Source organism: Vidua macroura, chromosome 28, assembly GCF_024509145.1.
Source record: "Vidua macroura isolate BioBank_ID:100142 chromosome 28, ASM2450914v1, whole genome shotgun sequence".
NCBI lineage: Eukaryota > Metazoa > Chordata > Aves > Passeriformes > Viduidae > Vidua > Vidua macroura.
In genome coordinates this window covers 2,575,101-2,602,247 of record NC_071598.1, presented here as the reverse complement: position 1 = coordinate 2,602,247, position 27,147 = coordinate 2,575,101, and the positions used below count along the sequence as shown (strand labels likewise).

General features: G+C 42.5%; 1 protein-coding gene across 9 annotated transcripts in view; it reads left to right on the top strand.

Annotated features, from left to right (window-relative positions):
- Window positions 1-15,157, top strand: part of EBF2 (EBF transcription factor 2) — a 120,513-nt gene extending 105,356 nt beyond the window's left edge. For 4 of the 9 annotated variants that reach the window (XM_054000554.1, XM_054000550.1, XM_054000553.1 and 1 more), the window contains 6 exons: window positions 4,214-4,302; window positions 5,424-5,489; window positions 5,581-5,758; window positions 7,129-7,314; window positions 8,464-8,655; window positions 14,470-15,157. In XM_054000554.1, coding sequence (XP_053856529.1) covers window positions 4,214-4,302; window positions 5,424-5,489; window positions 5,581-5,758; window positions 7,129-7,314; window positions 8,464-8,655; window positions 14,470-14,501 — 743 coding nt within the window. In that variant the 3' untranslated portion in view covers window positions 14,502-15,157. Of the gene's footprint in view, window positions 1-4,213; window positions 4,303-5,423; window positions 5,490-5,580; window positions 5,759-6,970; window positions 6,974-7,128; window positions 7,315-8,463; window positions 8,656-14,469 lie in introns of all 9 variants that reach the window. The other 5 variants (XM_054000555.1, XM_054000552.1, XM_054000551.1 and 2 more) reach the window with 5 other exon arrangements.
- The last annotated feature ends 11,990 nt before the right edge of the window (window positions 15,158-27,147 follow it).

Sequence of the window (27,147 nt, the reverse complement as noted above, 5' to 3'; positions counted from 1 at the left end):
AAACTTGAGCAAATATTGGATAGTCCTATTAGCATACTGGCTCCCAAGAACTCACAGTTCCCACTGTGACCCAACAAGGTGCCCCCCTCTACATACTGTCCACCACGGTCTGAGGTCAAAACCCTCTTTAAAAGCAGCTGAGGTAAAAGTCTCAACAGGATGAGATCCCACAACCACACCCAGGCATTTAGTCCCTGTGTGTGCCTTCATCTGGTTAGGATACAGGTTGCACACACATCCCTGTTCTGAATTGCTTTCCTTTCATCAGCTGCTCCTGGAATAAAAAGACATTTGTTCTCTGCTGCTAATCTTGCTGTAGCCTCATATTCTGCTTTTAATACGACACAAATTCAAATTCTCTGCTGCTGTAAGTGGTTCCATTATAGTTCCCTTGGCTTTAATAACACACCAGTTTATGCCAGCTGAGGGCACATCTTGTAGGCTTTCGTAGTTCAGCTTTGATCACAGCTCTGCATTTACTTTGTCACAGAGATGCTAACCTGGAAATGTGTGTATCAGGAAGATTTGGAACATAATTTTCCTTGCTGAGCAGAAATCCTCCAGGGGTTACCTTGTCAGAGCAAAGCAATATAAAATCATCTGTGGGAGAGGCTGGGCTCTGGGTTGTGCTGTATCAGCCTCTGTGCCAGGATCCAGGGATGGGAAGGTGCTGGTTTGCTAAATCTTGTAAGGAGATTGGAGCTCTTGTTTCCTGGTTGTGAGAAACAACACTTACAAGGATGCAGAGAGCTCTATAAATTGGAAGAGTGAGTTCCCTTGGACAGAAAAAGCTGAGGTGACGAAGCATTTCCTGCTCTCACTGCTTTAGCCTGTGAGAAACATGGGGAAATAGAGAATTTCAGAATCTGAGGGGGATGACAGGAAAACCAGAGAGGGACCCTTCATCAAGATCTATAGTGACAGGACAAGGAATAATGGGTTCAAACTGAAAGAGGGGAAATTTAGGTGAGATTTACAGAAGAAATTCCTCCCAGTGGGAGTGGTGAGGACCTGGCACAGGTTGCCCAGAGAAGCTGTGCCTGCCCCATCCCTGGGAGTGTCCAATGCCAGGTTGGACAGGGCTTGGAGCATCCAGGACTAGTGGAAGGTGTGACTGCCCATGGTGGCAGGGTAGAACAAGATGATTTTTAAGGTCCCTTCCAACCCAAATCATTCCATGATTCAAACTTTGATGCCAGAGGTGCCTTTTCTCAGTTAACACCTTAAAGGTTGGGCAGCCCGCTGCAAAAACTGCTCTCCGTCTGCTGCAGCTTTATGGGTTCAGGATATTTCTAGAGATCTCCAGACATTGATTCTCCTGTTTCCCCTGTGCTGTGCTTTGTGGGGTAAATCCAAGGTGAGCCACAGAGCTGCGCTGAGGCCCTTGGACGTGGCCCTGTCCCACATCTCCCAGGGTGGTACCAGCACGAGCTGCTGCCACTCGGGGTAAATCGTGCACCCTCCTCCTCCAGCAGCCCGATGTCTGTGATGTGTGGTGAGACAGTGAACACTGCCAGCATTGTGCTGCGTGGCTGTCGCAGCCAGGCCCTGCAGAGAGGGGCTGAGCTGCCGCTGCAGCTCTGGCAGATGCAGCCAAGTGTCATGGAAGAACTTGCTCAGCTGTGAGAATTCTTCTCCCCCTCCTATTCCAGTAAGTCAGAATAGCTGTGTTTAAGATGAAAACACAGGTTTTGAGGGGTAAAGAACATCAAAGAGGAAGAACTGTCCAGACTCTGAGGCTCACATAAATAAAGTCAGATAGTTGGTGACACATTTAGATCCGTCCCTACTCTTGTACAACAAATCTGTTGTTAAAACAGTTGTGCTAGGGAGAGGTTTACAGGCTCACTGATAATTTAGTTAGTTCCCTAGGTGGCTTCTCTTTTTGTGCATAAATTATATCATGCCATGCCCAGTTTTTTAAACTGTTCTGGGAAGTTCAAGTGACCCCTTGAGCCTGAAACTCTGGATTTGAGGATTGCTAAAGGGATTTTGTACCTAAGTCTATTTTCTGAGGGGTTTCATTTCAGATATCTGATTTCTAGGAAACAATGAACAGCCTGCTCGTGTGTCAGACCCCTTTATGGTCTCTGAATCAATGAACATTTGGACATAATTCTGGCATATTTCTATGTAACATACAGATAAATCACTCCTGACCTAGCAGCTCTTTCCTCAGTGGAAGTGGTATTGTGGGGAAGCTGCTCAAACTTGCTGGTGGATTCTTCATCTTTGGCCTCCACTTGGGAAGGTGTCATTTATTCCTCCAAATACTTGGTACTGGTTTTTCGCAGGATTTCATAACAGAGATATTTTTGTTCCATTAATAAATAAAACCAGTAGTGGGCAATTTTGTTGCAGGCTGTACAGAAAACCTTTGTGCTGAAAGACATAATGTACACATTGATTCAGGATGGCTGAGTCCTGCGAACAATTCAGCATTGTTGGGAAATGATTTGCTGCTGTTGATCTATCAGGATGAAACTGTCCATGTCAATCCATTGGAAAAATGTTTGTTGAATAATAGCCAGCTTCTTCTTCCTGAATTAGCATTTTGCATATTTCCACTAGCTATTTTTAGTAACTTCATATATATTTGAATCCCTGTATATTTCACCTTTGAATTCCTATATATTTCACATTTCTTTAGCTTTAGATATATCACTTAAATGAATAGGTTTGTGATCAAGAAGAGAAATGGCAGATAAAGATGTTTGGGCTCTTGAGAGAATTGGCCTCTAATTCTCAGGATTATTGGCAAAATAGCCCACCCCCCAAAAAACTCCTCTTCCCAAATGGGATGTAGATTCTGTGGCAGCTGAAATGTGTATTATTAAACTCCTTCAGCAAACCAGAATGGCTCCCAGTGGAGAGCAAAGACATTCTAAGTATAGCCAAGACTAAATTCTCAGGTCTGGGTTTTCTCTGCTCAATTCCCACTTGATTATCTCCTGTAATATTTAAACTTCATGCCATGCCATAATTATTTAATAAAAAGTAAATATAAAATGTATCTCAGTGGAGAATGTGACCTTTTACCTTCATGTTGTTATACCAAAGGCAGACAGGGACAAACAGGGAGCAGGGACAAACAGGGAACCTGGATCAGTGTAAAACTCTGTCTCACGTGATGGGTCCATCTCCTGGTGCAGAAGATGGTTCTCCTGTGAGGTGCTCAGGAAATTTTGGATCATTTAATAAGAACCATCAGCATCTCTTGTAATCAGGGGTTTTCAGCTGTGCCAATGACAGTGCTAGTTATTTTAAAAAATAAAGATTTTTTTCCCCTCCCAAAAGAACCACAAATGGTACAAGAAGGTCTAAGCCAGCACTGACTGAGGGTAGTGCTAAAGTACTTACATATGTTACTTATTAAATGTGTCATGAAATTATTTGCAGAATCCTCAGCATGAATGTGTCATTTGTGTTAAAATATGCATTCTGAAGAATAAGGGAACTCAAAGAAAAAGATCCCTGTAACAGTGCTGGTGCTCAGTGGCACTGCTGAGGTGTTAGAGGCAGGCAGAGCTCAAGCACAGAGAATGCTGCAAGCTGACTTTTGGGTTCTGCACCAATTTAAATTGGAGTTTGAATAATCAGAAATTCGGGTATTATTGCTGCGATTTCCTAGCAGAGACTAGGAAAGTGTCTGAAGTTTTCTGAAATAATCAACGATGCCAGTAGGGCTCTGCCAGCTATTGCTAACTGAGGATCTGGGTCAAAATATCCTGGTTTATCCACCAGAGATTAAGATCATTACAGGGAAGTGGCAGCGTATGCAGAACACACAACTGGGGAAGGGAATGTGTCTAATGAATAACTGTGCCCTACTTCGGGACTGCAAAACATTGGGGGCGTGTGTGGAATGTGTTTATTAGAGGAGCAAACACGGCTGTCTGATTTCTGGCTGTGTAACCAGCAGGAGAAGACCTGTTCTGGTGTCTACTTGTCTCATAATTTGCTTTATTACTGTCATGATTTTGTCCAGAGTGAAACATTCATCCTTAAAGGAGTATTTTGTGACAGTGCTGCTGCATCTTGCAAATTATTCACTCAGCCTTTGATAGAAGATGGGAAGTCAGCCAGGGAAACAGGAGCAGCTTTAAGTGCAGAAGTCATGATTTCTTTGTTGCCCTATTGAGACAGAGCCATATAAAAGTACATGTTTAGATACAGCCATATAATGGGGTGGGGTTTGATGTTTTCCTTCCAGCTTTAAATGAACCTACCATAGATTACGGCTTCCAAAGACTGCAGAAGGTCATCCCAAGACATCCTGGGGACCCTGAAAGATTAGCTAAGGTAAAATAATTTTAAGCATTTCACTCAGCCCACCAAATGTGTTTTTTTCACTTCTAATTCATAAGAGAGACACAATTATATCTTAAATTACAATCACATTTGAATTCACCAATTATTTGTAAGTCTGGCAAGAATGGGACTGTGTAGAACCCACAGTGATTTTTGTATGTTAGAGTTCAAACAGTGTCTGCGTAATTTTGCTGCTAAATTGAATCCAGTGAACGTTCCAGTTCATTGTCCTTGTGCTCTGCCCTATCCCTGGTGGCACGTCCCTGAGCCCAAATGCCAAGGAATGTATTGAATCCTACACACGTTCGTGTGTCCATGCAAAAGGATCCATTGACATCCCCGGGGGAGCGGGGACGTCTGGGATTTGTCTCCGGTTTGGTGCTGCTGAAGTGGAGCAGATTCAGGACTCTGGAGAGCTCCGGGTGATGGAGGAGCCCCGGCCACGGCACGGCCGAGCCAGGGATCAGCCCCCGCTGGCTCCAAAGGGACTCGTGGTTTGGGCGGGCTGCTCTGACCCACTGGGACGGCTCAAATTCCTCAGGTGCCTGGCAAATAACACCTGAACACAGCACGTGAGCGCACCCGGGCTTCAGAGTGACCACAGACAAACACTGGAGTCACTTGAGAGAATACTAGCTCATGGTTTTATTCCATTTAATTAATTATTCTATTCTATTCTATTCTATTCTATTCTATTCTATTCTATTCTATTCTATTCTATTCTATTCTATTCTATTCTATTCATCTATTTATTGCATTTCTTTTATTTTACTTTAGTCTAGTCTAGTCTGTTCTGTCTTTTATTTTATTTATTTTCTCCTGTTCTAGTTTATTTTACCATTTTATTGTGTTTTTTATATTTATTTGCTTGTTGGTATTTTATTTATTACAAATTTATTTAACTATTTGTACTTTGTATTTATTTTTATTTATTATACATTTATTTTTTGTTGTTTTATTTCTATATTTTAAATTTTATTTTATTTATTATATATTTCTTTTATTTTTTGTTTATTTATTTTCTTTATTTATTAGATATGTTTATTTTACTTCATTTTATTGACCGGAGCTATTTTTTGCCATTAAAACACCTCTTTCCCTCTTCCCCACAGGAGATGCTGCTGAAAAGAGCCGCTGACCTGGTCGAGGCCCTGTACGGGACGCCCCACAACAACCAGGTCAGGCTGCTGGGGGTGGGACGGTGCAGCCCAGGCGCCGGGAAGGTTCCCCGTTGCTCCGTCCCGTCCCTGAGCTGTCCCTCGTTCGCAGGACCTGATCCTGAAGCGCGCGGCCGACATCGCCGAGGCGCTGTACAGCGTGCCCCGCAACCCCGCGCAGATCCCCGCGCTGTCCAGCTCCCCGGCGCACAGCTCCATGATGGGCATCAACTCCTACGGCAGCCAGCTGGGCGTCAGCATCTCCGAGTCGGCGCAGGGCAACAACCAGGGTGAGCCCCGAAGCGTTCCCTGGGCCCTGAAACCCCAACCCAGCCACGTTCCCAGGCGCTTTCCCCCTGGATCTGTTCTCCAACCTCTCCGTGTGCCCAGCGGTGGCTTTAACTCTGGGCATCCCAAAGGGTGGTGCTGCCCCCGTGTCTTATCTGAAATAATTTTTGATTACTTTTGATACCAACTCGCCCCTGAATTCTCTCCCTGTCCCCCTCAAAATATCAATTTTTTGGTATTATATCTCTGTTTTCACAAACAGCAATGGCAGCAGCTGAAAAAAAACTCACACAGCAGTGGGAAATTTTCCTTTTTTTTGTTTTTAAGGCAGCTGCTTCAGTGTTCATTTTACCAACATTCATATATTGCATGTATTACATTTAGTCCAGATACACTATTGATTGTGAGGAAAACAACCCATAAAACAATGTATTAACATTGAAAGAATTATCAACTTTTCTGTGCCCTGAATATTTTGATTTTTAGCACACGCAGCCTGTGGTTGATCTCAATAATTGGCTGTGTTAAACACTCTAAGGCAGCAAACCCAGGTCATTTAAAGTTAATTTTCTATCTGCCCAGTTAAAATCCATCATGAAGATAATTTTGCTCATTTTTTCAAGGTCTTACCAGCCCTGAATTAAAACCTCATAATGTAAATGAGCAGAAATTACCTGACTTGGTATACCTAAATATTACATCTAAATAGTGACTACTCTTAATGTAATTACTGTATCAGTGTCTCTAATGAAAGTTTTTCCATAGAAAGACCCTTTTGCAGCTGGAATAATGATTTTATCCTTTTATGCTGGTAGCTACAGTTTTCAACTCTCTTTTTGGAGTAAAAAAAGGCTAAATTTTGGCTCTAAAATATTTGTTAGCATTTTTAATACAACAAAAATGGGTTTTACTTATCCAGTTTATTCTTTCTCCCAAGTAGAGGAAATTAAAAGTTAAACTACAAACTTTATATGGGTTATCATTTCCCCTTAGTAATGTATTTGCTTTATCTGCAATTTATCTGTAATTTAACAATTCAACAATAATTTGAAGAGTAAAACCTCCCCCATTCAATGGTAGAAAATCCCATGTATTATAAATTCTACCCCAGGTAAACATAAGCACACACAATGTTGTCCAGGTCTTTGAATGAATTTAAAATTTTAATAAATTAAATTTTATTGGAAAAATATACATTGGATCACCTCAAAAAGTTGGTTCAGAACTTAAAGTGCAGGAAAAACCACTGAATTTATTGCTATTGCCTAAACGTTTTAAATAATCTGGATTTCAATGACATTTATTTAAGCAGGGGATGTGCAGGAGGAAGCTTTAAGCCACGGAGGTGTTCTGAAATGTGTTTTATTTCCAGGTTACATCCGTAACACCAGCAGCATCTCCCCCCGGGGGTACTCGTCCAGCTCCACCCCGCAGCAGTCCAACTACAGCACCTCCAGCAACAGCATGAACGGCTACAGCAACGTGCCCATGTCCAACCTGGGCGTGCCCGGCTCCCCTGGCTTCATCAACGGCTCCCCGACGGGCTCGCCCTACGGACGTACGGCGCCGCGCCCGCGCACCCTGACCCCACCCTGCTCCTCCTGCCCCAGAAACTTGCACACATGGCTGTAGTGCACATCCGGTCTAAGGCTCTCTTTGTGTTTGGGTGTCATGAAGTTTACTTCTTTATTTTCCTCCATTTTTTATCCTTATGCAGATTCCTGAGTGGCAAAGCCACTGTGGGAAATGAGGTGCAATTTGCAGCTTTATTAAGCGAGTAGCCACTGCTTTTAGCACGAAGGCTTTGTAAATCCTGGGTAAAAGCCACTCAAATAATCTTTATGAGTTTGAAGGCATTATCAATAACTGAGAGCTGAATTGGGGATTAATTTCCTGTGAAACCATATTAACTTCATAACCAGAAATATAACATGTAATAGAATTAATCTCTCAATTTCTGCTTGTTTTACCATGAACGGCCACTTTTCCTCCCATACCTTGATTTCCCTTTGTCTAGGGAATGTGTGAAAAACAACAAAAAAGTATACACCACCATCTATGGTGTAAGTAAATAATTAAATATATGTTATATATGTATGAAGAGTTAAACAAATTAGTGTTAGTATTAGTGTTAGTATTATCCCCTCTTCTGGAGCTTTCCATAAGGAAGGGACCAGGTCTCTCTTGTGTTATTATGATTTCAAATTAATTCTACCAAGAGACCTGGAAATGCACATGAAATATTGTTATTTATTCCTCCTTTTGCTGAGGAATGGCTGATATTGTTCTGGAAGATCAGCAAACAGTTCCTGGACAAGTTATTGGAGATAGAAAGGGGCTTTTTTCTTGCAAGGCTCTTCTTTAAAAAGTAGCCAATTAGAGTAAAATCTAGGCAGCAGCTTGAAACCAAGGAAAATTAACTTTTAAAAAACTGGGGAAGACACAGGATTTGCCAACCTTTCCGAATCCCAAGGACACTGAGTGGACAGACCATTACAGTTCCTATTGACTCTGTTTTTCCCTTGATGATTTTCAATTTTCTGGCACACTCATCCTTAATTTTGAAAGAATTAAGAACTGTTTTTTCTGACCTATTCAGTTTAACTCCCTCTCTACTTCAGACTTACTCTAATTATCCTCGTTGAGAGAATGAGACCTCCTTTGAGAGGTAAAACAAGGAGTCAGACAATGGCAAATTTCTGATGAGAAATTCCTTTTTGTCCTTTGGCAGTGATGTCTTCAAGTCCAACAGTCGGCTCCTCCAGCACTTCTTCCATCCTCCCGTTCTCCTCCTCGGTGTTCCCTGCTGTCAAACAGAAGAGTGCCTTTGCTCCTGTCATCAGACCCCAAGGGTCTCCCTCTCCCGCCTGCTCCAGCGGCAACGGGAACGGCTTCAGAGGTGAGGAATGTGTTCCTGTAAATTCCCATTAAAGCTTCCATTTGGGTGAATGCAGCCACCACCTGAGTGCCACCAATCATCACCTTGAGTGCCATCACATGGGTACTACAGGGCTCAGGAGAGAAAATCTGCCCCAGCCCAGCTGGATTAAAGGATTAATCCAAGATTTTGGCTTTAGAGCAGGGGCCAGGCACTGATTTCCACAGGAAGGTTCTGACCCAATGAGTTTCAACCCCAGAATGGTTTGGGCTGGGAAAGGACCTTAAAGATCCAGTTCCAACCCCCACCACAGGCAGGGACACCTTTCCCTGGAATATAAGGGAATATCAACTCTTTTGTGGGGAATGACTTCTCCTCAGGCTTGGGGGACTTGTTAAACAGAGCAGAGTTAATCCTCAGCTCTGTCCAGAACACAAACCTGCTGCAAGACTTAGGCTCAGCCTGGGAATTGAGCCCCACAGCCCATTTACAGCCCTTTTAAAGGTGATCTGTGAAACAAATGTGAACAGTAAGATAAGAATGGAAACCTGTACCGAATTCTTGCTTTTAACAGGCTGGGGGGGTGTGTGCAGCACATAAATATGCTCCAAGTCTCCATAAAAAATGCCTTTATAGGGCCTGGGAAGTCATCTGGCTCCTTCAGACTTCACTAGAGATAGCCTAGGAAACAGAGCTCTGGGAATTGAGCCGTGCCAAGAGCCAGTGGTAATTCCAAATGAGCCCCACAAACAGCACCTGTTTGGCTGGGTGTGATAGAAACCCTTAGCTCGGCCACAGGAACTTGCAGAAAGTGTGATTATTTTATGTAATAAGGAAATTCTAAGTATGCTGAACAAAAACAGTAACATTTTTAAAAGCTAACTCAGAGAATTCTGAAACAGCTTATTCCCGTGCCCCAATTACAAGAAAATCCACACTTTCCTAAGAAAATTTTGTTCCCATGAATGGCTAGATCCATTGATCTCATCATGTGAATGCACAGATTTAAGTCTGCTTTAAACTTGTCTAACTGTTATGTAAAGAAGGCCCAAATATTAAGCCTAAATATTAAGGAGTTACCTGAGGTGGTGCTAAACACAAATCAGAGAGAAAACCACTCAGGCTGCTTCTGGGAGACAGAAAAAGGACAGATTAGGAAACTACTGAAATATTTCAATTAATAATTTTCCTTAAAGTAACACTGAAGGCTCTGCTTAGAAGGAGTTTCTCTCTCTTTCAGCCTATAAAGGAATAAAGTACTAGAGACCAGCTGGTGCTGTCTATGCTGTTTGGTGTATACCATGTATTTTATCCAGCCTATAAATCAGTAATCAATGAGAGATTCTAAAAATTGAGCTTTAATATTAAATAGAACAAAATCTCAAAGCTAAAACCTGACATCCATCCATTTCTACTGACCAAAGTCCCGTCCTGAGCTGGTCAGGATTAATCTATGAGTTAAGGTTGTGAATAATCGCTGAATTAACCAAATCAGAGATAAATGGATACAGAATTTATTAATCACATCCCTTTCTTTCTGGGATTTCTACCTATACATCAACACAAACATAAGTATATTCACATTCTATAACAGTTAAATTTAAGTGTCCAATAAAGCAGGACTGGTCAGTGGCACAGCAAGAAGAAACAAGGTTTGTTATGCCAGGTCTTGGTAACTGTTGAACTCTTTCAGCCATGGATGCAAATTCCAGCTGAAATATTTAAATTGATGCAAGCTGGGGAGCACATGCTTTGGAACAGATCCAGGTACACGCAGCCTGATATCCAAATTAACGTTCCCACAGTGCTGACAGAGAGATGTGGCCAAAAAGTCAACAGGAGGCTCCCAAAGAGGCTTCTTGCCTGGAGTGAGGCAGTGGGAGGTGGATAATGCCCTCTGCCATGCCACCCTCTGGGGCTGGAAGCCAGGGATAGGTGTGCTGGGCATGGAATCTAGGATTTACTCATCACAGTTAGGCATCCGAAAATGCTGCTGGAGAGAGAATAGCAAAAGCACAGGGCAAGCAGTGAATCTGTGCAGGCCCCTTTCGAAAGCCCATTAACTCTGAATTTCCCCACTCATGACATGTGGAAAACATCTCCTCAATATCTAATAATAACATATATTATAGAGTTAGATATCATTTAGAGGATGATAATCTTCTTCTTCATCTTCTTCGTCGTCTTTTTCTTCTTCTTTACCAGCCCTTCAGAGCATGCCATCCTCTTTACAGACAGCAATGAAAAACTAGATTAGAGCTTCCATATATGTTAACCACAGCAGTATTTAAGCCTGGATTAAAACCAGTCTAAACAGGAGCAGCTGTACAATCTTCATCCTCAGATTTGCATTGCCCTTATTCCAGCAGTTTACAGGGAGGGTTTTTTTTCCAAAAATGAGTTTTAGGAGGATTTGCTCCCTGTGAGGGCAGTGAGGGGCTCGGATGGAATGCCCAGAGTAGCTGTGGCTGCCCCATCCCTGGAAGTGTCCAAGGCCAGGTTGGAGCACTGTGGGACAATGGGAGGTGTCCCTGCCCATGGCAGGGGGTGGATGAGATCAGCTGGAATGTCCCTTCTAACCCAAACCATTCCATGATCCTGGAGTTCAGCACTAATCCCCTTCCCAGTTCTCACGTTTGAATTGCAGCGAGTCCTTTTCCACTCCAAGACAGTTTTCCAAAGGCCACTTGTACTCACCAGGCTTATGATCATTATTAATTACACCCATTAAAGGTGCCTATCACCAGATCATCTGGGTGCTACCCATCTTTGATTATTTATTTATAAAAAAATTCTCCAACCTTGTGACAATTTTAATCAAGTGTTTCAGTTGATAATTGCAAGCTGTCAAGGTTAATACAATAAGGCTCATCTCTAATTCTTTTTCCATTTCCCTCCAAGAGAAAAAAAAAAAAGACCCTCTGGGATAATGACTGGTGGTTGCTATATTCCCAACTCATCAGGGAGTGTCCTGCATTGAACCACCTTTATTGAAAAGTTACATCGATTCAATATATAGTAATACAGGCAAAAATAATTACAGCTTTGCTAGCAGTGTAAGACCTTAATCCAAACCTCCCAAACATTCAATAAAAAGCAATCCAGGCTGGGAATAGGCTTTTGACAGTGCAGCCCCAACAGGGAGTGGAGGTGGGGTGGAAATGGGCAGAGCAGGGTGTGTGAAAAGAGAGAGAAGCCGTGAGATGAGCTGGAGAAAACCAGGTGAGAATTCCAGCCAATATTCCTCCACCGACTCATTCTTTGTTAAAGGAGGAGGTGAGACTGAAAATGAAATGCCAGTGACACAAATTAGGCTGTGCTTGTATTTTCTGTGTTAAAGAATTTGCTGTATCAGATCATGGAATCACGAAATCCCAGGATCATTTGGATTGGGAGGGACATTAAAACCCATCCCATCCCACTCCCTGCCAGGGGCAGGGATGTCTTCCACTATCCCAGGCTGCTCTAAGCCCCATTCAACCTGGCCTTGGACACATGCAGGGGTGGAGCAGCCACAGCTCCTCTGGAAACCTGTTCATTCCAGTACATATTTTATTATTAATATCTCTAATCCTACAGTAAAAAAATGTGCTTTCATTTAAAGTTAAGCAACTTCCCAAAATAACGCATCTACAAGTTTTCTCAAAATATTTTTGAAGAGAAGTAGCAGAAACTCAGGTTTAAACTTTGCTTTGCTTTGCTGGTAGTTTTCCTTGATTAAAAAAAGTGAAAATACTGTTAATAGAAATAGCATCACAAAAAAGCATTTATGCCATTATGGACTGACTCTCTTGGGAACAGAGCTCAAGCTATACTGGCACCAGCCCTGAATGGCTGAAACTAAGCTGTGCTAAGCTGTTCCAGGGGTGCAGCCCCTGTCCCCAGACATCCAAGAGCCAGAAAAGGTCATCCCGATGGGGACAAGCCAGGCACGGTCTGTGCAGGGGCTCCCTTACTTGCTTCAGGCAAAGACCCAGCCAGGACACCTCAGACAAACACTTTAAACTCCTGGAGGCAGCCTGGATGATTTTGCCTGGAGCAGAGCATGAGGATCTGCTCCCCTGGGATACCTGTGGGATGGAGCCAACACGGAGGGCACACGCTCACCTCTTCCTCCAGCCCAGCAGAGCCTGGAGCAGGGCAGAAATCCAAGGTTAAAGCAAGTGTTCCCTTCTAAGGACAGAAAGGCAGGCATGGGGTCAATACCCAGCTCTCCATGTCACTCTGGGACACCACCAGTAGGATTATTTTTGGGGTTTGGGGTGAGGAGAAGGAATGGAGCGGCATCCTTGGTGTCATCAGAAAATCTCTCTTCTAATGCACTCACACATATCCCAAAAACAGGCATGAAAGTGTTTACCTGCTTTATTTAGGTTTGAAAATATGAGGAACAGCAGCAAATTCCAAAGCAATTACAAAAGGTATCTGTTTGACTTCGGGCTGTTGGGTTTCACTTTCCCTTTCAGCTATCAGCTAAAATTGGCAGGGACTTTAGCCCCAGTCAGTAAGAAAATATGAAAATATTTATTTTCCTATTGTATTAAATCACAGACCATATCCACAGTTGTTTAAAAACACAGCTCCAGTAACAGACTTGTGTTAACTCAGGAACTTGCCCAAAGCACTTTTCTAAACCCTCTCAAGGAAAGGGTGAAATGAATTCTCAGTGGGACAGGGCTTTAAACACACCAATAATTCCACAAATTTCAGTGAACATAAATCTTTGCAGGATTAGGACCTCGCACTGCACCGAGGCCCCTTTGAAAACGTGACTCACTCATTTGTTATATAAATACATCTAAACTCAACTTACCCCTCAAAACCTTGGGGAGTAGCACTGGTTCCAGGCAGCTCCAAATGTTGCTGCTGTTGGTTACGAGGAGTAGAGCTGCAATTAAAGGCAGAAGAGTGACTAATAAATAATTTACATAAACCCGGTGTTCTGGGAGTGTGCCAGGTAGGGCTGCAGTGACTCAGACATGTGGGGGAAACAAAGTGAGGAAGTGAGGCTGTTTCCACTGGAACCAGACTGGCAAAGCCCAGCCCTGGGCCTTGGCCCGTGATTCAGGGCTTGGAATTCCCTGGCTCGGTCTCGTCAGTAGCACAGGGGGGAGTTCCCTTTGCTTCCACACTTTTCCTTGCTCACAGCCCTTCCAAGCAGATGAGCAGGGTGGGTAGGGAGCAGAGACCCTGCTCAGTTTTGGTTTTTGAGGATGGTTTTGAGTGTTCAGCTTGAGAAGTCTGAATCTGGGGACAGTTCTCAGCAATGTCCACCTCCAAGGACTTCTCTCCAGAGATAAGAACTCAAAAATGGGAAGGTTTTTCTGCAAACGCACATGAATTGAATTAATCCTCTCTCTTTTTCATCCATTTAGTAACCCTGGTGGCCTGGGCTTTTCACAAAATCAGAAAACCATGGAGTGGTTTGGGAAGGGACCTTAAATCCCATCCAGTGTCACCCCTGCCATGGGCAGGGACACCTCCCACTGTCCCAGGTCGCTCCAAGCCCCATCCAACCTGGCCTTGGACACTGCCAGGGATCCAGGGGCAGCCTCAGCTGCTCTGGGAATTCCCTCCCAGTCCCTCCCACCCACACAGGAAGAAATTTATTCCTTTTTACCCTGGAATGGCCCTTTGCCCATTGCCTGTGTCACGGTCAGTCCTCACAGTTCTCACTGCAGCACCAAAAGACTTAAAGACACGAAAACTCAAATTTAGCCTCAGATCCGGCCCTTCCTGTGATTCCTGATTGCTCACAGGAGGGTGAAGGGCTCGAATATATTTTGTTCCATAACATTTTGTCACAATTTCATCTTTTTCACTTTTCTTTTTCAGCCATGACTGGTCTTGTCATTCCCCCGATGTAAGGAAGGGGCAGCTTTGCTGCTCTTCCTCCCTCTTCCATTTTTTCCTCCTTTTTTTTTCATTTTTCTTTTACAGCACAAAACTACTTATTGTGATGGACCACTAAAAAGAAAAAAATAGCACTACAAGCTCTTTTTTGGGGAAAAGCCAGGCCCAGGAAAAAAAGGAACATTTTTTATGGATTGGACGAGATAGAAGTCCGCATCATTTACCAGTTTCATATTTCTGACACAACCACATCAACTCCTCAAACATTGGGCATGAAGAATCAGCAAGAGCCAGGATGAACAAGAGTTGGCAGAATTGAATTAGAAATGCAAAGTCTTTCCTGGAAGACACGAAAACCTTCCTAAGATTTGTAAAATATTCAAAGGAAAAAAAAAGAAATTGGCAAAATGATTCAAGGTTGATATTTTGGATACAATTTGTTTTACTTTGTAGGGGTAAAAAAGTTGAAGTTTCTATTTTCTATGGAGCCTTTCAGATATCGATTTAGTTTATGCAGAAAAACAATTCAACAAAACAGGGTACCAGCATGAAAGAATTTCTAGGATAAACTGACATGAATGATGGAACTTTGGTGTATGTGTGTATTTGCTTATAGTTTAACCTCTTTAAAAAATGTAAGATGTTTTACAATTATTTAAATAAATAAACTTGTAACTTATTGTATGTAGAGGTAGAAACTAAACCCTGTTTTGGATTTTTTCCTCCAGTTGTACAATGAAAACAGATGATGCAAAAATGTAGTGATAAGTTTGAGATATATTATTACTGCTGCAATTGCTCCTCACTTTCCCCCCTCTTACTGGATTCACGTGCAAGGATATATAGGATTCTTTCTGATTAACAAAACCCTCAGAAACTTTTACCTACCTTGTGGTAAACAGCTCATGTAGGAATTTTTTCACCCTCCTCACCTTTCCCCCATTTCCATTTTTTGCTTCAATTAAAATATTCAGGTACTAAGATTAACTGCTAAGTCTCAAAGACCCAGCTTGACGAGTGAGTGGCACTTAGGGATTTGAGTGAATCGGATTTTTCATGAGGTACTGAGTTTATTTTATAGATTCAATGTATGAATTAGGAGGGGAAGGGTTCTCTGGGGTTTTCCATGTAGTTAGAACACCTAAAGTTCAGTTATGCTTCATATTAAGGGTGCATTTAAAAGGGTGAACATGTATTTGAATGATTTATGCACTTTTATCCTGAGTCATTAAAAATGGTAAGTATTTGCCAGTTGGATATTGAAGTTCATAGAGGTAATCAATTGCTTTGAATTTTTCTGCATTTTAGCCTAACAAAAGAGTTTAGTTCTCCTTTGCATCTCCTCTCCTGAAATTGGAAGGTGAGGACAAGTTTGATAAAATAAATCATAAATTATCCAACTAAACCAGAGAACACTCAAAAGAATTTGGCTGTTGGAAAGCCATTTTTAATGGGAAAAAAAAAATCAGCTATACTACGGGGACCCCTCTAAAATCCATACAATTAATGGCTGCATGGACAGTTGCTCCTACGGAAGCACCTTGACTTTAATCAACAAACCCTAAATAAGGCCCCAGGATTTGAACTTATCCTTTTGCCCAGTAGTTTTATGGATGGGTAAGGAAAATTGTATTCTTGGTGATTTTTAGGGATGGTAGAACTTGATCTGGGCTCGGGATGGTGAAACTGGGATAACTCACATGGCTGAGCTTGTTTGGAGCTGTTGTGGAGTTAATTGGGATCAGGAAGAGCCAAAAATCCTCTCTGCAGGTCCACAGCTGGATGGTGATGGGAGGCTGAGGGGGGATGACTGAGGGACCCTCACCTGAAGGACAGGGTTTGGGCACAGGGCATGGAACCAGAAAATCCTGGGATGATGGGGTTGGAAGGGACCTTAAAGCCCACCCAGTGGCACCCCGTGCCCTGGGCAGGGACACCTCCACTGTCCCAGGGTGCTCCAAGCCCTGTCCAGCCTGGCCTTGGGCACTTCCAGGGATTGAACACTTCCAAGGATGGAACAAGGTCCTGCAGGTTTCCTTTCCTGGTGCAGTGCACAGTTCAGTTTATGGGATAAATCCATTCTCTGCACGTGGAGTTCTGAAGGAGATCTCAGAGGGACTGGAGACTCCAACTGGGCTGCTCTGGCCATTCCTGAAGAAAGTCCCACTTGTTGGGAAGCAGTTTTGTGTTCCTGACTGTGCTGTAAGGTTTGGCAGGGTCTTCATTTTGTGCCTTCTCAATGCCATTGAGTCCCATTTTAAAAAGGTGGAGGGGGGTTCATCTCTTCTAAAACACAAGGCCCAACTTATATCAGCAGAAACAACAATTTAAGGAGAGATTTGGTGGGAATAATGTGGGTTTAAGAAACATGGATATAGTTAATATTTCACAGTCAGGCTACTGAAACTGTCTGAGTTCCACAAAAAATGAAAAAAAAATCCCTGTTAGTTATGGCTGCAGGATGATTGCCCTTACGGGTTCTCTGCATGCCCCTCGTGCCACCAAGGATGTGGCAGTCACTGGAGGTCAACCAGCACCCCTGAAACCAAGCAAGCTCTGAAATATCAAAGAATCATAGATGTTAAAAAGTCTGCAGTTGTCAGTGTATCTCTGATAACACAACAGGGTGCAGGGTCTGACCTGGATGTTCCAAACAGCAAAACAACAACAACAAAACCCCCAAAATATTTCATATATTCATAGGTACTGATATCCCAGCAGGGCTAAGTAGGCAGTCCAAATCCATGTTTGGAATTATGCATTTATCCAGGGATAAAAATGGATTAAGGACTGGAAGAGTTGGGATTAAAATTTCCGTAAATTTCAGCGAAAACACATTGAGTCCTAATTCCAAAAATTTTCTTGGGGGACCAGGTCCATTCTATCAAATCCCTTCCTCCATTCCCACCTACTAAAAATCCCAAACAGCTCCAAAGCATGAAGATGGTGAATATTCCCCCTGCCCTTCTCTGTACAGGCTACTTCTAAAATTGAACATCAGATAGACTCAATATTCTGGCAAATATTCCAGATCAATAGGAATTTCTAGACCACCTGCTGGAGAGCAGCACTTTGCTATCTTAAATCCTCTTCTTTTTTTCTTAACAAATGGGATTTTCATTACAAAATCTCAGTCAGAAAAGTTTCCAATTAAAAAAAAAATTCATGGGAAAAGCTGGGTTTTGTCCATACTTCTGTTTTATTTTTGCACAGGTTCATGAAAGAAAGATCTAACGTATCACTGAAATCTTGGGAAGATTCAGGGGTAAAAATGACAGTCTGGCAATAAAAAATAAAAAAAAAAAAAGGAAAGTTTCTGGAACATTGAACATTCCTTTCACCCTTCAGTTATTTTTATTAGTTCTGTCCAGTTGCCCTGTTGCCATGAGTCCAAGTGAAAAAGAGAAACCTCCCTGAAAAGCTGCTCCAAGCACTTGAGGAATTGGCGGTGTTGATGCAAATGTGAGAAATCTGCTTTGCTTTGAGAAAAAAAAAAAAAAAAAAAAAAAAAAAAAAAAAAAAAAAAAAAAAAAAAAAAAAAAAAAAAAAAAAAAAAAAATTAAACCTAGGAATTATTTAGAACATGGATTTTGCTCATGCAGGAAAATCATGGTACTAGAGATGAGTGTAGAATTAATTGAGGTTTACAGAGAAAAACACCTTTAAATAAACACAATCAGAAATCCTTGGCCATGAAAAAGGACTTTGGCAGTGGCAAAACACTCAACAAAAAGGGGAAAAGATGATCCCAGACTTGATGTGTGAGAATTTTTTCACTGTAACAAGCAAATCTGTCCTCTTTGAGTGGTTGCTGTTGACAATTCCCTGAGAGTTTTCCTCTTTGCCACTGGGAAGATGAAAGTGTTGCAATAGGTAATGACAAATTTCATCATAACTTTGGAAAGGTTGGTTTGATCTCCTAATTTATCTCGGTAGAGCATCTTCCTCTCCCTCCTTCTTTGCACACTTCCAGCATGCATGGTTTCTCCAAACCGTTCCTCCCTCCTGTAATTTAAAGCCTCATTTCTCCCTCCTGTATAGTTTTGGAGTTTGTTTGGGGGTTTTTTTGGGTTGTTTTTTTGTGTTTTGTGGGTTTTTTTTTGTTTTTGTTTTGTTTTGTTTTGTTTTGGTTTTTTTTTGTTTTTTTTTTTTTTTTTTTTTTGTTTTTTTGTTTTTTGTTTTTTTTTTTTGTTTTGTTTTGTTTTGTTTTGTTTTTGGGTGTCTTTTTTTGTTGGTTTTTTTTTTTTTTTTTGCTTTGTCAGTTATATACAGTATGAAGTTGCTATGCACAGAGCTTTTGTAAAGATAGCTTTTTGGGTTTTTTTGTTTACTGTTTTTAATGGTCCTACTTATGGAAGAATATCTTGTTTGTAAAATGAGTATGTCTACTTCAGTTTTAAACTTTAAATTATCCTAACAAAAAAAAAATAAAATTTTTGTACTGTAAATAAGGGGGAATTATCTTAATTTCAGTGTTTAATCTGCTTTTTTATCATCTTTATGGGTCACTCATAGTAACAATAACACTATAAAAAATGGTATAAAATGCTATGTGAGAGTTTTTAAATCAAGATTTGAAGATGTGCCTGTAAAATATCCAACCACAATTTGGGAGAGCCAGGTTGAGATTATGCTGGGCATGGAATAAGAGGATAAAGAATGGTCTTTTCTCACCATTTCTTTATTACAAATGGACAATACCTGTGTGAGAGTTCAGTCCCTTCTGGGGGGGGGGAGGACTCAAAGGGTTGGATAGGGGGAATTTGGACACCTTTTTGGACACCTCCCCTTTTTGTTATGAGTATACTGATGGTCAAAGAACAAAATCAAAATTAAAAACTGGGACTGACTGATCCTGGCCTTTCCCTGGACTAAATTTGGGGTTGGTCCTTTTTAGGCATTTTGTCTTTGTGCAGAACTCTGAGCAAACAACGAACTGACGCTGCAGAGGTGAATCACATTGGCTCTCAAAAATAATTTGGATGTATTTACTCCCTCTTGTGCAGAGTGCATTTCTCAGCCACAGGGGTGGACAAAACAGAGTGCTGAAAACTGCTTGGAAAACGGTAATTGGCCATTTGAACCAGAAATATTCCATTTTCTTCAATGAAAATTATTGGAAAGGTTCAAACAAATGAAATTTTAATGATGAAGGTCACTTTTACTGACATTTTCAACAGAATGTGAGTCAGTATTTAAATTATTGCCAGATGTCAGTGAAAGCATCTGAAAACATGAGGCACTATCAGCCCAAAACTGAGGAGAAAACAGAGGTTTTTGGTAACCTGCACCAACTCCTCCTTTCCCGATGATGTGCAATCAGCAGATGACCTTCATCTCAGCACTGAAACCCAGATTTCCACTGTCCTGATGAAAGATCTTTCATCTTCTCTTGAACAGAGGCCCATTCTCCTGAAAATCTTATTCAGCTCTTTTTCCCCCCCCTAAGAAATCCCAGCAGTATTTTAAGTGATGATTTTGGTGATAAAACTCCCGGTTCCTGTGAAAGAGATTCTCAGATTTAACAGGGCCCTACTGTTGTATTCCAGGGAGGAAGTGTGTTGGGCAGATGAAAGCTGGAGATCTGCTGTTCCACTCCTGCTTTTCTTACATCTCTTAAGGACTTGATGATGGACAGATACAAACATGAGCCTGGGATGTGTCACCCTCTGAGCTGGAGCCTGAGCAACTTCCCAACAAAATGCTGAAGGAGGGAAGAAGGAGATGTATGAGAGTTTCAGACCAAAAAATCAAGTTTCTAACTCAAATAAGCACATGAACAACTCCCTTCAAGCCCAAGTAGCTCAGATTATCTAGGATTATCTGCACAGAAATGTCTTGAAAAACAACAAAAAAAAGCTCTAGGATCATTGTCATGAAAGTATTTCATTATCAGTCTTACTCCATTATTAAAAAACATTGTGAAAAGAGGTTTTTTGGTCAATGTTAAGACCAGTAAAGGCTTGAAACCTCCCCAGATGTTAAATCCTTGGCTCACCAGGTTTTACAGGAAGATGAGATGTTCAGCCTTCCTTCCAGGGTTGCTCCCACGCTCTGGGAAGAGTTGAATGACTTTGGTCACATCATACATAGAAAGTGGCCCTTTTCCAAAGGCAAAGTGTCTGGGTCACTGTGAATTTGTAGAGTATCAGGAGGAGCAAAGGAATATTCCTCCTCAGAGCAGTGATAATGGGAATTCTAGGAGTGGTCAGTGATTGTAAAGGTTTCCTTCCCCAGGGAGGGGACAGTCACATCTGGGCATGGCCAGGTTGATCTGCCTTGGCTCGGAAAGGCCTTCTAGAACAGCACATCCTCTCCCACCCTAGTTTGGTGGTTTTGTTGTTTGTTTGTTTTTGTTTTTGTTTTGTTTTTTTTTTTTTTTTTTTTTTTGTTTTGTTTTGTTTGTTTTTTGGTTGTTTTTTGGTTGTTTTGTTTTGTTTTGTTTTGTTTCTTTCTTTCCAGGTATTTTCTAGATGGAAAAAATTTGAATTTCACTTCAATAAATGGTGAAACAAAAGCCACTCCTTCAGCCAGTTGTGCAGGGCAGGCAGGGAATTGCCAGCCCAGTTAAAATATTTATCTCTGTGACAACACACAGCTGCTGAGGTGCAGAGATCTGAAGCTTTAATGGCACCACGTTATTTAGGCAGGAATGTCTCATTAACTCCGTGTGCAGGACTGGCTTAACCAGCAGCTGGGATGGAGCTGAGGTGCCGACAGAGCAGGAGAACAAACACCAATGGAGATAAGGGAAGGGGAAACCCAACACTTCTCCATCCTGAGGGGGAAGGCACCAAAAAATGTCCCATGGAGGCAATAGAAGAACTCTGGGGGAAGCACAGCAGGGAGGCTGAGGAAGGGAAATGGGATCTGTTGTCCTGTGTTGGGTTTGGGCAAAGTTACAACATGAGAAAACACAAGCCTGGACCTTGGCATGTCCTTTTCCACAGGGAGACGTGGATGCAGCCCTCCACCTTCTGGAGGCACAGGAATTGTATCTTCTTAAGTCACTTTCTGGCCTATTCATTGGCAGGGGAAGATCCCTGGAAATACAGTGCAACTTTTCAGAGAGGCGTTTTACACCGCTTTTACAGTGGTGGTTATTCCTAATTTAAGTTGTGATTTTTAAGATATGACTCAGTTATTTCTAAGAGTAATAGAGAAAAAAATATTTCCAACAACAAGCAGCCTTTTGAGACTGCTTTAGATCAGTTTTAAGTACGTAACTAACCTGGATGAGAAATTCAAGCACCCCTTCTTTTCCCAAGGCTCCCTGGTTTAAGTGGTGGCAGCACCACACCACGAGTGGGGTTTGTGCAGGGTTGGGATGGAGAAGAACTTCTCCCAACACCTCCCTGCCATTGCAGGGACTTGATTGGAATTTACCAGCAGGGTCCCTCTGACACTGCAATTGCTACAGTAATTTCTTTGTCTTTAAAATGCCATATAATTGCTAATGTAATTAGTGATGTATACAGAGGGGGCCCGTGCAATTACCAAGTCCTAAGATCAAGTAATTAATGTTCTGTCAACAAAACAGCAACTGTTTCATTAACAACTGTCTGGGTTTGAAAACAGATCAACTCAGAACGTACCCACTCGGCTGAGTTTGGCAAGAGCAGTGGATTTCAGCCCAAAACACACCAGCCTGGATCAAATGGGTGTGGAAAAGGGGATTGTGCCAGTCCCACCTCCAGCTCCCCGTTATTCCTCCCCCAGTAAGATGAGGATTCACCAATACTGCCCACAGGGACAGGGCTCACAGCTGGAGGTCCCAGTATTATGGATAATCTCAGGTTTTAAAAAAATTTGCAGAGGGTTTCTAGGACCTGCAAAGGTTTATTGGATTGCAGGACTTGGAATTTTGATGAGGTGAGGCCTATGATTTTGCTGACCTCTGAATTAACTTTGTATGCCCAAGGTTTTCTCTATTACCACGACGCCGAGCACCTTCCTCAAAGCGACAGGAGTGGGGTGCCCGCTCTGATTTGATTTTACACTCCCCTTCCTTTATGAATTTGAGTTTTACAAAGAGGTTTTTAACCAGGTTTTAACCTTGTCCTTTTCCTCACAGCTCTTTTTGGAGAGCTCACATCCTTCCAAGTGTTCCCCAGCCCCACTTTGGTGTCTCTTTGGTGTCTCTTGCCTGTCTCCTTGTCTCAGTGCTTCCATCCAGAGCCCATTTTTAAGGGTGAGACCCTGAAAGGTGAAGCCTGGAAGGAGCTGTGCTGGTCCTGCCCAACTCCAGCCTCTGCTCTGTCCCCACTGCTCCTGCATCTCTCAGTTTGCTCTTTAGGGAGGGATTCCAGGTCCAGCTTTCCCAGGACACAACACATACTTGGAGTCCTGATGCATCACCTCAAATTTCCAGGATGGGAATGATCCCTGTCCCCTCAACACCACATCTGCTGAGCCTCCAACCCAGGAGAAGCTCAGTGCTCCACCTCATTCCCTCAGAGGATGGAATTCCCAATCTCCAGACGCCATCCCTGTTCTCCCTACCCACTTTTCCTGCGCCTCATCAGCGCAGGACACAGTTAACACAGCACAGGAGCTGTGGCAGCGTGGAATTAAGCAGCAGGAGCAAGAGGGATCAACGGGGATTTCCGGGGAGATTTGAAACACAAACAAGCATGAGGAACTCTAAAAGTACACAATTTTTCCTCCCGCTCTGCGCGTGTTGTTTTATTACAGGGTAATTAAAGAACACTTTAAAATTTTGATTAATGGGCTTTTTAGCTTCAGAGAAATCACATCTTTGATGTCAGTTGCTTAAACATTCCGTTTACTTTGCCATTGAGGAATGGAAATAAATAAAGAATGCCGAGGATGCTTTTATCCCCTCCTGCTTTGTAACAGTGACATGGATAAAAATGGGAGTCATGCAAGAAAAAAATGCCAACTCAGTCTGAGTGAATGAAACCCTGGTCACAAGGACCAGCTCTGGTCACACTCAGTGCCATAGTGTGACTCCAGCTGCAGTTGGTGTTTACACAGAATTTGGAGGTTCCCTCTTCTGGGAAGCTCCACACAGCAGCAATAATTCAGATTATTGGATTTTAAAGGGGGTGGGGAAGCAACTGTGCTGATCCAGATCCCAAACCAACACCAGGTGCCTTCACAGCCCATTCCCTGGGGAAAAGACACTTCCCTGGATGGAGGGAACGAGCTGTTCCTGGTCTCTTTAGCAACACTAGAAAATCTCAGGTGCCCAAAGCCTTGTTTGCCGCTTAGTCTGAGGCACTGATTGGAGCAATGCCTCTCTAGGGTGCTTGTTTTTATTTCATAGGACTATTTTTAACCATGGATGAATCTGCACAGGGTGGAGAGTTAAGGAAGAGATCAGTTCTAATTGCCCTTATTTTTCCTTCCATTTAAGATCTGGGCTCCAACACCACCCACAAACCCTTGATAGCCTGAACCCCACACTCTTTATGATAAAGGTTATGGAGGTGCTTAGTCCCATAACAGTAGTTTCAGCCCCCTGGCAGCCTATTTAGCCAATGTTTTTTCTTAAAGACTAATTTTCACCAATTTTTCTCCATTTCTCCTTTCTCAGCCTTTCCCTTTACGTCCATAATTATAGAAAAAGTAAAAAAGCAGGTTTTGGAGTTTGAGACAATAAATTAATCAGTTAGCCTCTATTTAAAAACCAGTTTCTTGAAATATTTTTGAGGCTTTATTGGAGTTCCCTTATATATTTTTGAAGCTCTATTATCAGTGGGGTTTTTTGCATAAATCCTGCCCTGCACACACCCACACACCCCCACACACCCTTCCTTCCAAATATCCACCTCTATGCAGATTAAAATTATGGATGCTTTTCATTCAGCTGCTTTTGGAAGAAAAAGGGAGGAAAGGAAAGAGGGGAGGGGGGAAGAGTCAACTTTAATACTCTACAGTAGCACAACCCCCCTGAGCATAAAGCAGTGCTCAGGTAGACACATCTGGTGAAATGCATCACATCAAATTAGTATCAAGGGTATTGAGATTCTGAGACGCCTGGCAGACAATTCCCCTTCTAATGCACTGCTTTGGAGCTTGTTGAGGAAACTTGAATCCCAAATCTCCAGTGAAATGAGTGATACTAAACATGCCTGCTCAAATACTGAAAGTGAAGATCAAAGACGCAGTGTCCAAATTGGCTTTGCAAACAAAGCAAGCCTGGGGATCCCCAGGAGGACGTGGTGCTAATTTTATCAGATCTCCTTGACTCCTTCCTCCCAACAGTTTGTCATTTAAGAAAAATAATAATAATAATGAGAATGCAATTCTGTCTGGCTGGCAGGAACCTAGTTGTGAGACAAACAAATTCAGTGCCTCTTAAGGGTGTGCTTTGCAAGGCACCTTAATCAAGTTAAAGTGAAAAATGAGAATATTTCCCTCTGAAATCTGCCCACGCCTCGGTCCCCAAACCACACATAGACAAACACATGGGGCCATGAATATTTCAGTACAACTCAGGCCTTCAGATCAATACAGGCAACTCTCAAGTTCTATTGATTTTTCAGAGGTTTGGCTCACAGGGGTGATAAAATATTTCTCAAGTTATGAAACCTGAGCTTGGGAGCTTTTGCTGATGCCTCAGCATTTACCAGACACATCCCTCTCCCCTCCATGTGGATTTATGACTAAGCAATAAGTCTTGGAAAGGTGGGCACTGCCATCCCATAGGGCCCACTTAAGGTCAAAAAGAGAAATCAGGGCAGTCCTTCAGGTCACCAAACTTCTGTTTTCTGAGGTAATCACTTATTCTTTCCCCTCCAAGTCCTTATTCCAAGATTCATTAGGCAGCGAGTGAAATTCCCTTTCAGCGTCCCCTGTAAGCTGTCAGAGAGAAAGGGACACCAAAGCAGACACCAAATAAAGCAACTCCCTGCTGAGGCAAGGGAGTTAATCCTCTCCATATGGAAAGGAAATACACTTAATTATGTATTTATGCATGTCATTGCAGGCTTATATCTTGTTTCACTTTCATCCACAATGATCCAAACCTATTTCAATATAATGAGTAAACATTTCTGGGTTTACAATAACAGAAGCATACGGTCACTCACCATTTCCCAACCATTTCCTTGCAGTTCTGTGCAGTTTTTATTTGTCCTGGAGCAGCACCCAGGGAATGCTCTGCTGGACTGTGACTGTAAGGTGTTTGTAATCACAAAACCCCAAAGAGCTGGCCCCAAGGAGCTTAAAACTGAGCTGAAAAAGCATTTTGAAAGAGAAGTGGAAATCTGTGGGTGCTGCTTTCAATATTCCAGTTATTCCCTCCCAAAATGGGTATCACTGCATAACCAAAAATTACCTTTTTAATCCAGTGGGTTCCCCACAGTCCAACACAGTCAGTCAGGGACTGAGGTCATTTGTTGGCCCCACCATGAGACCTGGTGTATGTGAATTATCGATCTTAAGTTGCTTTTTGGTAGTTCAGGAGGAGAATCCTCTCTGTTTCTTTGTTTAAAGCTGTTTTGATTATTATTAATATTAAGGTTTTTGGTTTGTTTTTTTTTTTACCCAGAAGCACCAAGGAGCTTTAAGGGCCAGGGACACCCTGTGCTCCCTGTTGTCCCTCAGGTGGCAGGGCAATGTCCCAAACAGCCCTTGCCAGTTACAGAGAAGGTTTCAGGGGGAATAAATAGCAGAGAAAAGAGACCTGTCCAGATCCACAGGCCAAGGAAAGGGGGGACCCTAAGAGACATTCCCAGAACTGCAGCCTGCAATTAAAAAAGGCAACAGAAAGGACGTTTTCCAAGTGACTCACAAAAAAAGAGGATTTGTGTGCATGGGTGAAGACCCACTGGCACAGTGACACTGCCCTGATCTGTGCATGACCTTGAGAGAGCACCTGAATTGCACTGAGACACTCCAAAAAGCTCATTTAGAGATCCTTCCCCAGGTGCCAGAGCTTAGCATGGGAGTCCAGCTTGCCCAATTCTCTCTTTTCCCCTGTGTGATGGTCTTTTATGACTTTCAGGAAGTCAAACACAAAAAAACAAGCCCTTCATTTCACTTCTTCAAACCAAATCTGGCTTTCACCCCCCCTTCCTGGTAAAGAGCATCCATCATCCCCCTTATTTAAACACGTTCCAATGGGTTCTGCAGCCCAGCCCGGTGAAACTCTGCTGCTGCATCCCAGGTTGGCACTTCAAAAATGCAAGTTCACATCATCCCATCCCCATCCAGCCCTCCCCTGGCAGCAATACCTGGGAAGAATCCTCAGTCAGTTAAAACCCACCTCAAACCCCCACATTGGCCATCTCTAATCAAATTACACTTCTCAAGCTGTTCACTCCCCAAACTCCCTCAAATGCTTTCTAATATTTTTCCCACAACTGGTGTTAAGCTGTAATTGCTCGCTGCATCTTTTTGCCCCTCTTGAATAATTGGTGTTAGATTTGCCACTTTATAGTCCTTGGGAATGTGACCTGTCATTATAAAGCTTAAAAAAAATCTCTGTTAACACTTCCCAATTTTCTCTCCTTTATTTCCTCCTGCAGCAATGGATGTTCCCTCCCTGAACCAGATACCTGATCTACCTTTGGAGCATAGAAAACCTTTCAGCAATAATTTCTGCAGTCATTTACGCAGTAACACCTCTAACATGCCTGGGAATACAGAGTCAGGTCTTTAACGGATGTAAACTGGCAGAGCTCCACTGAT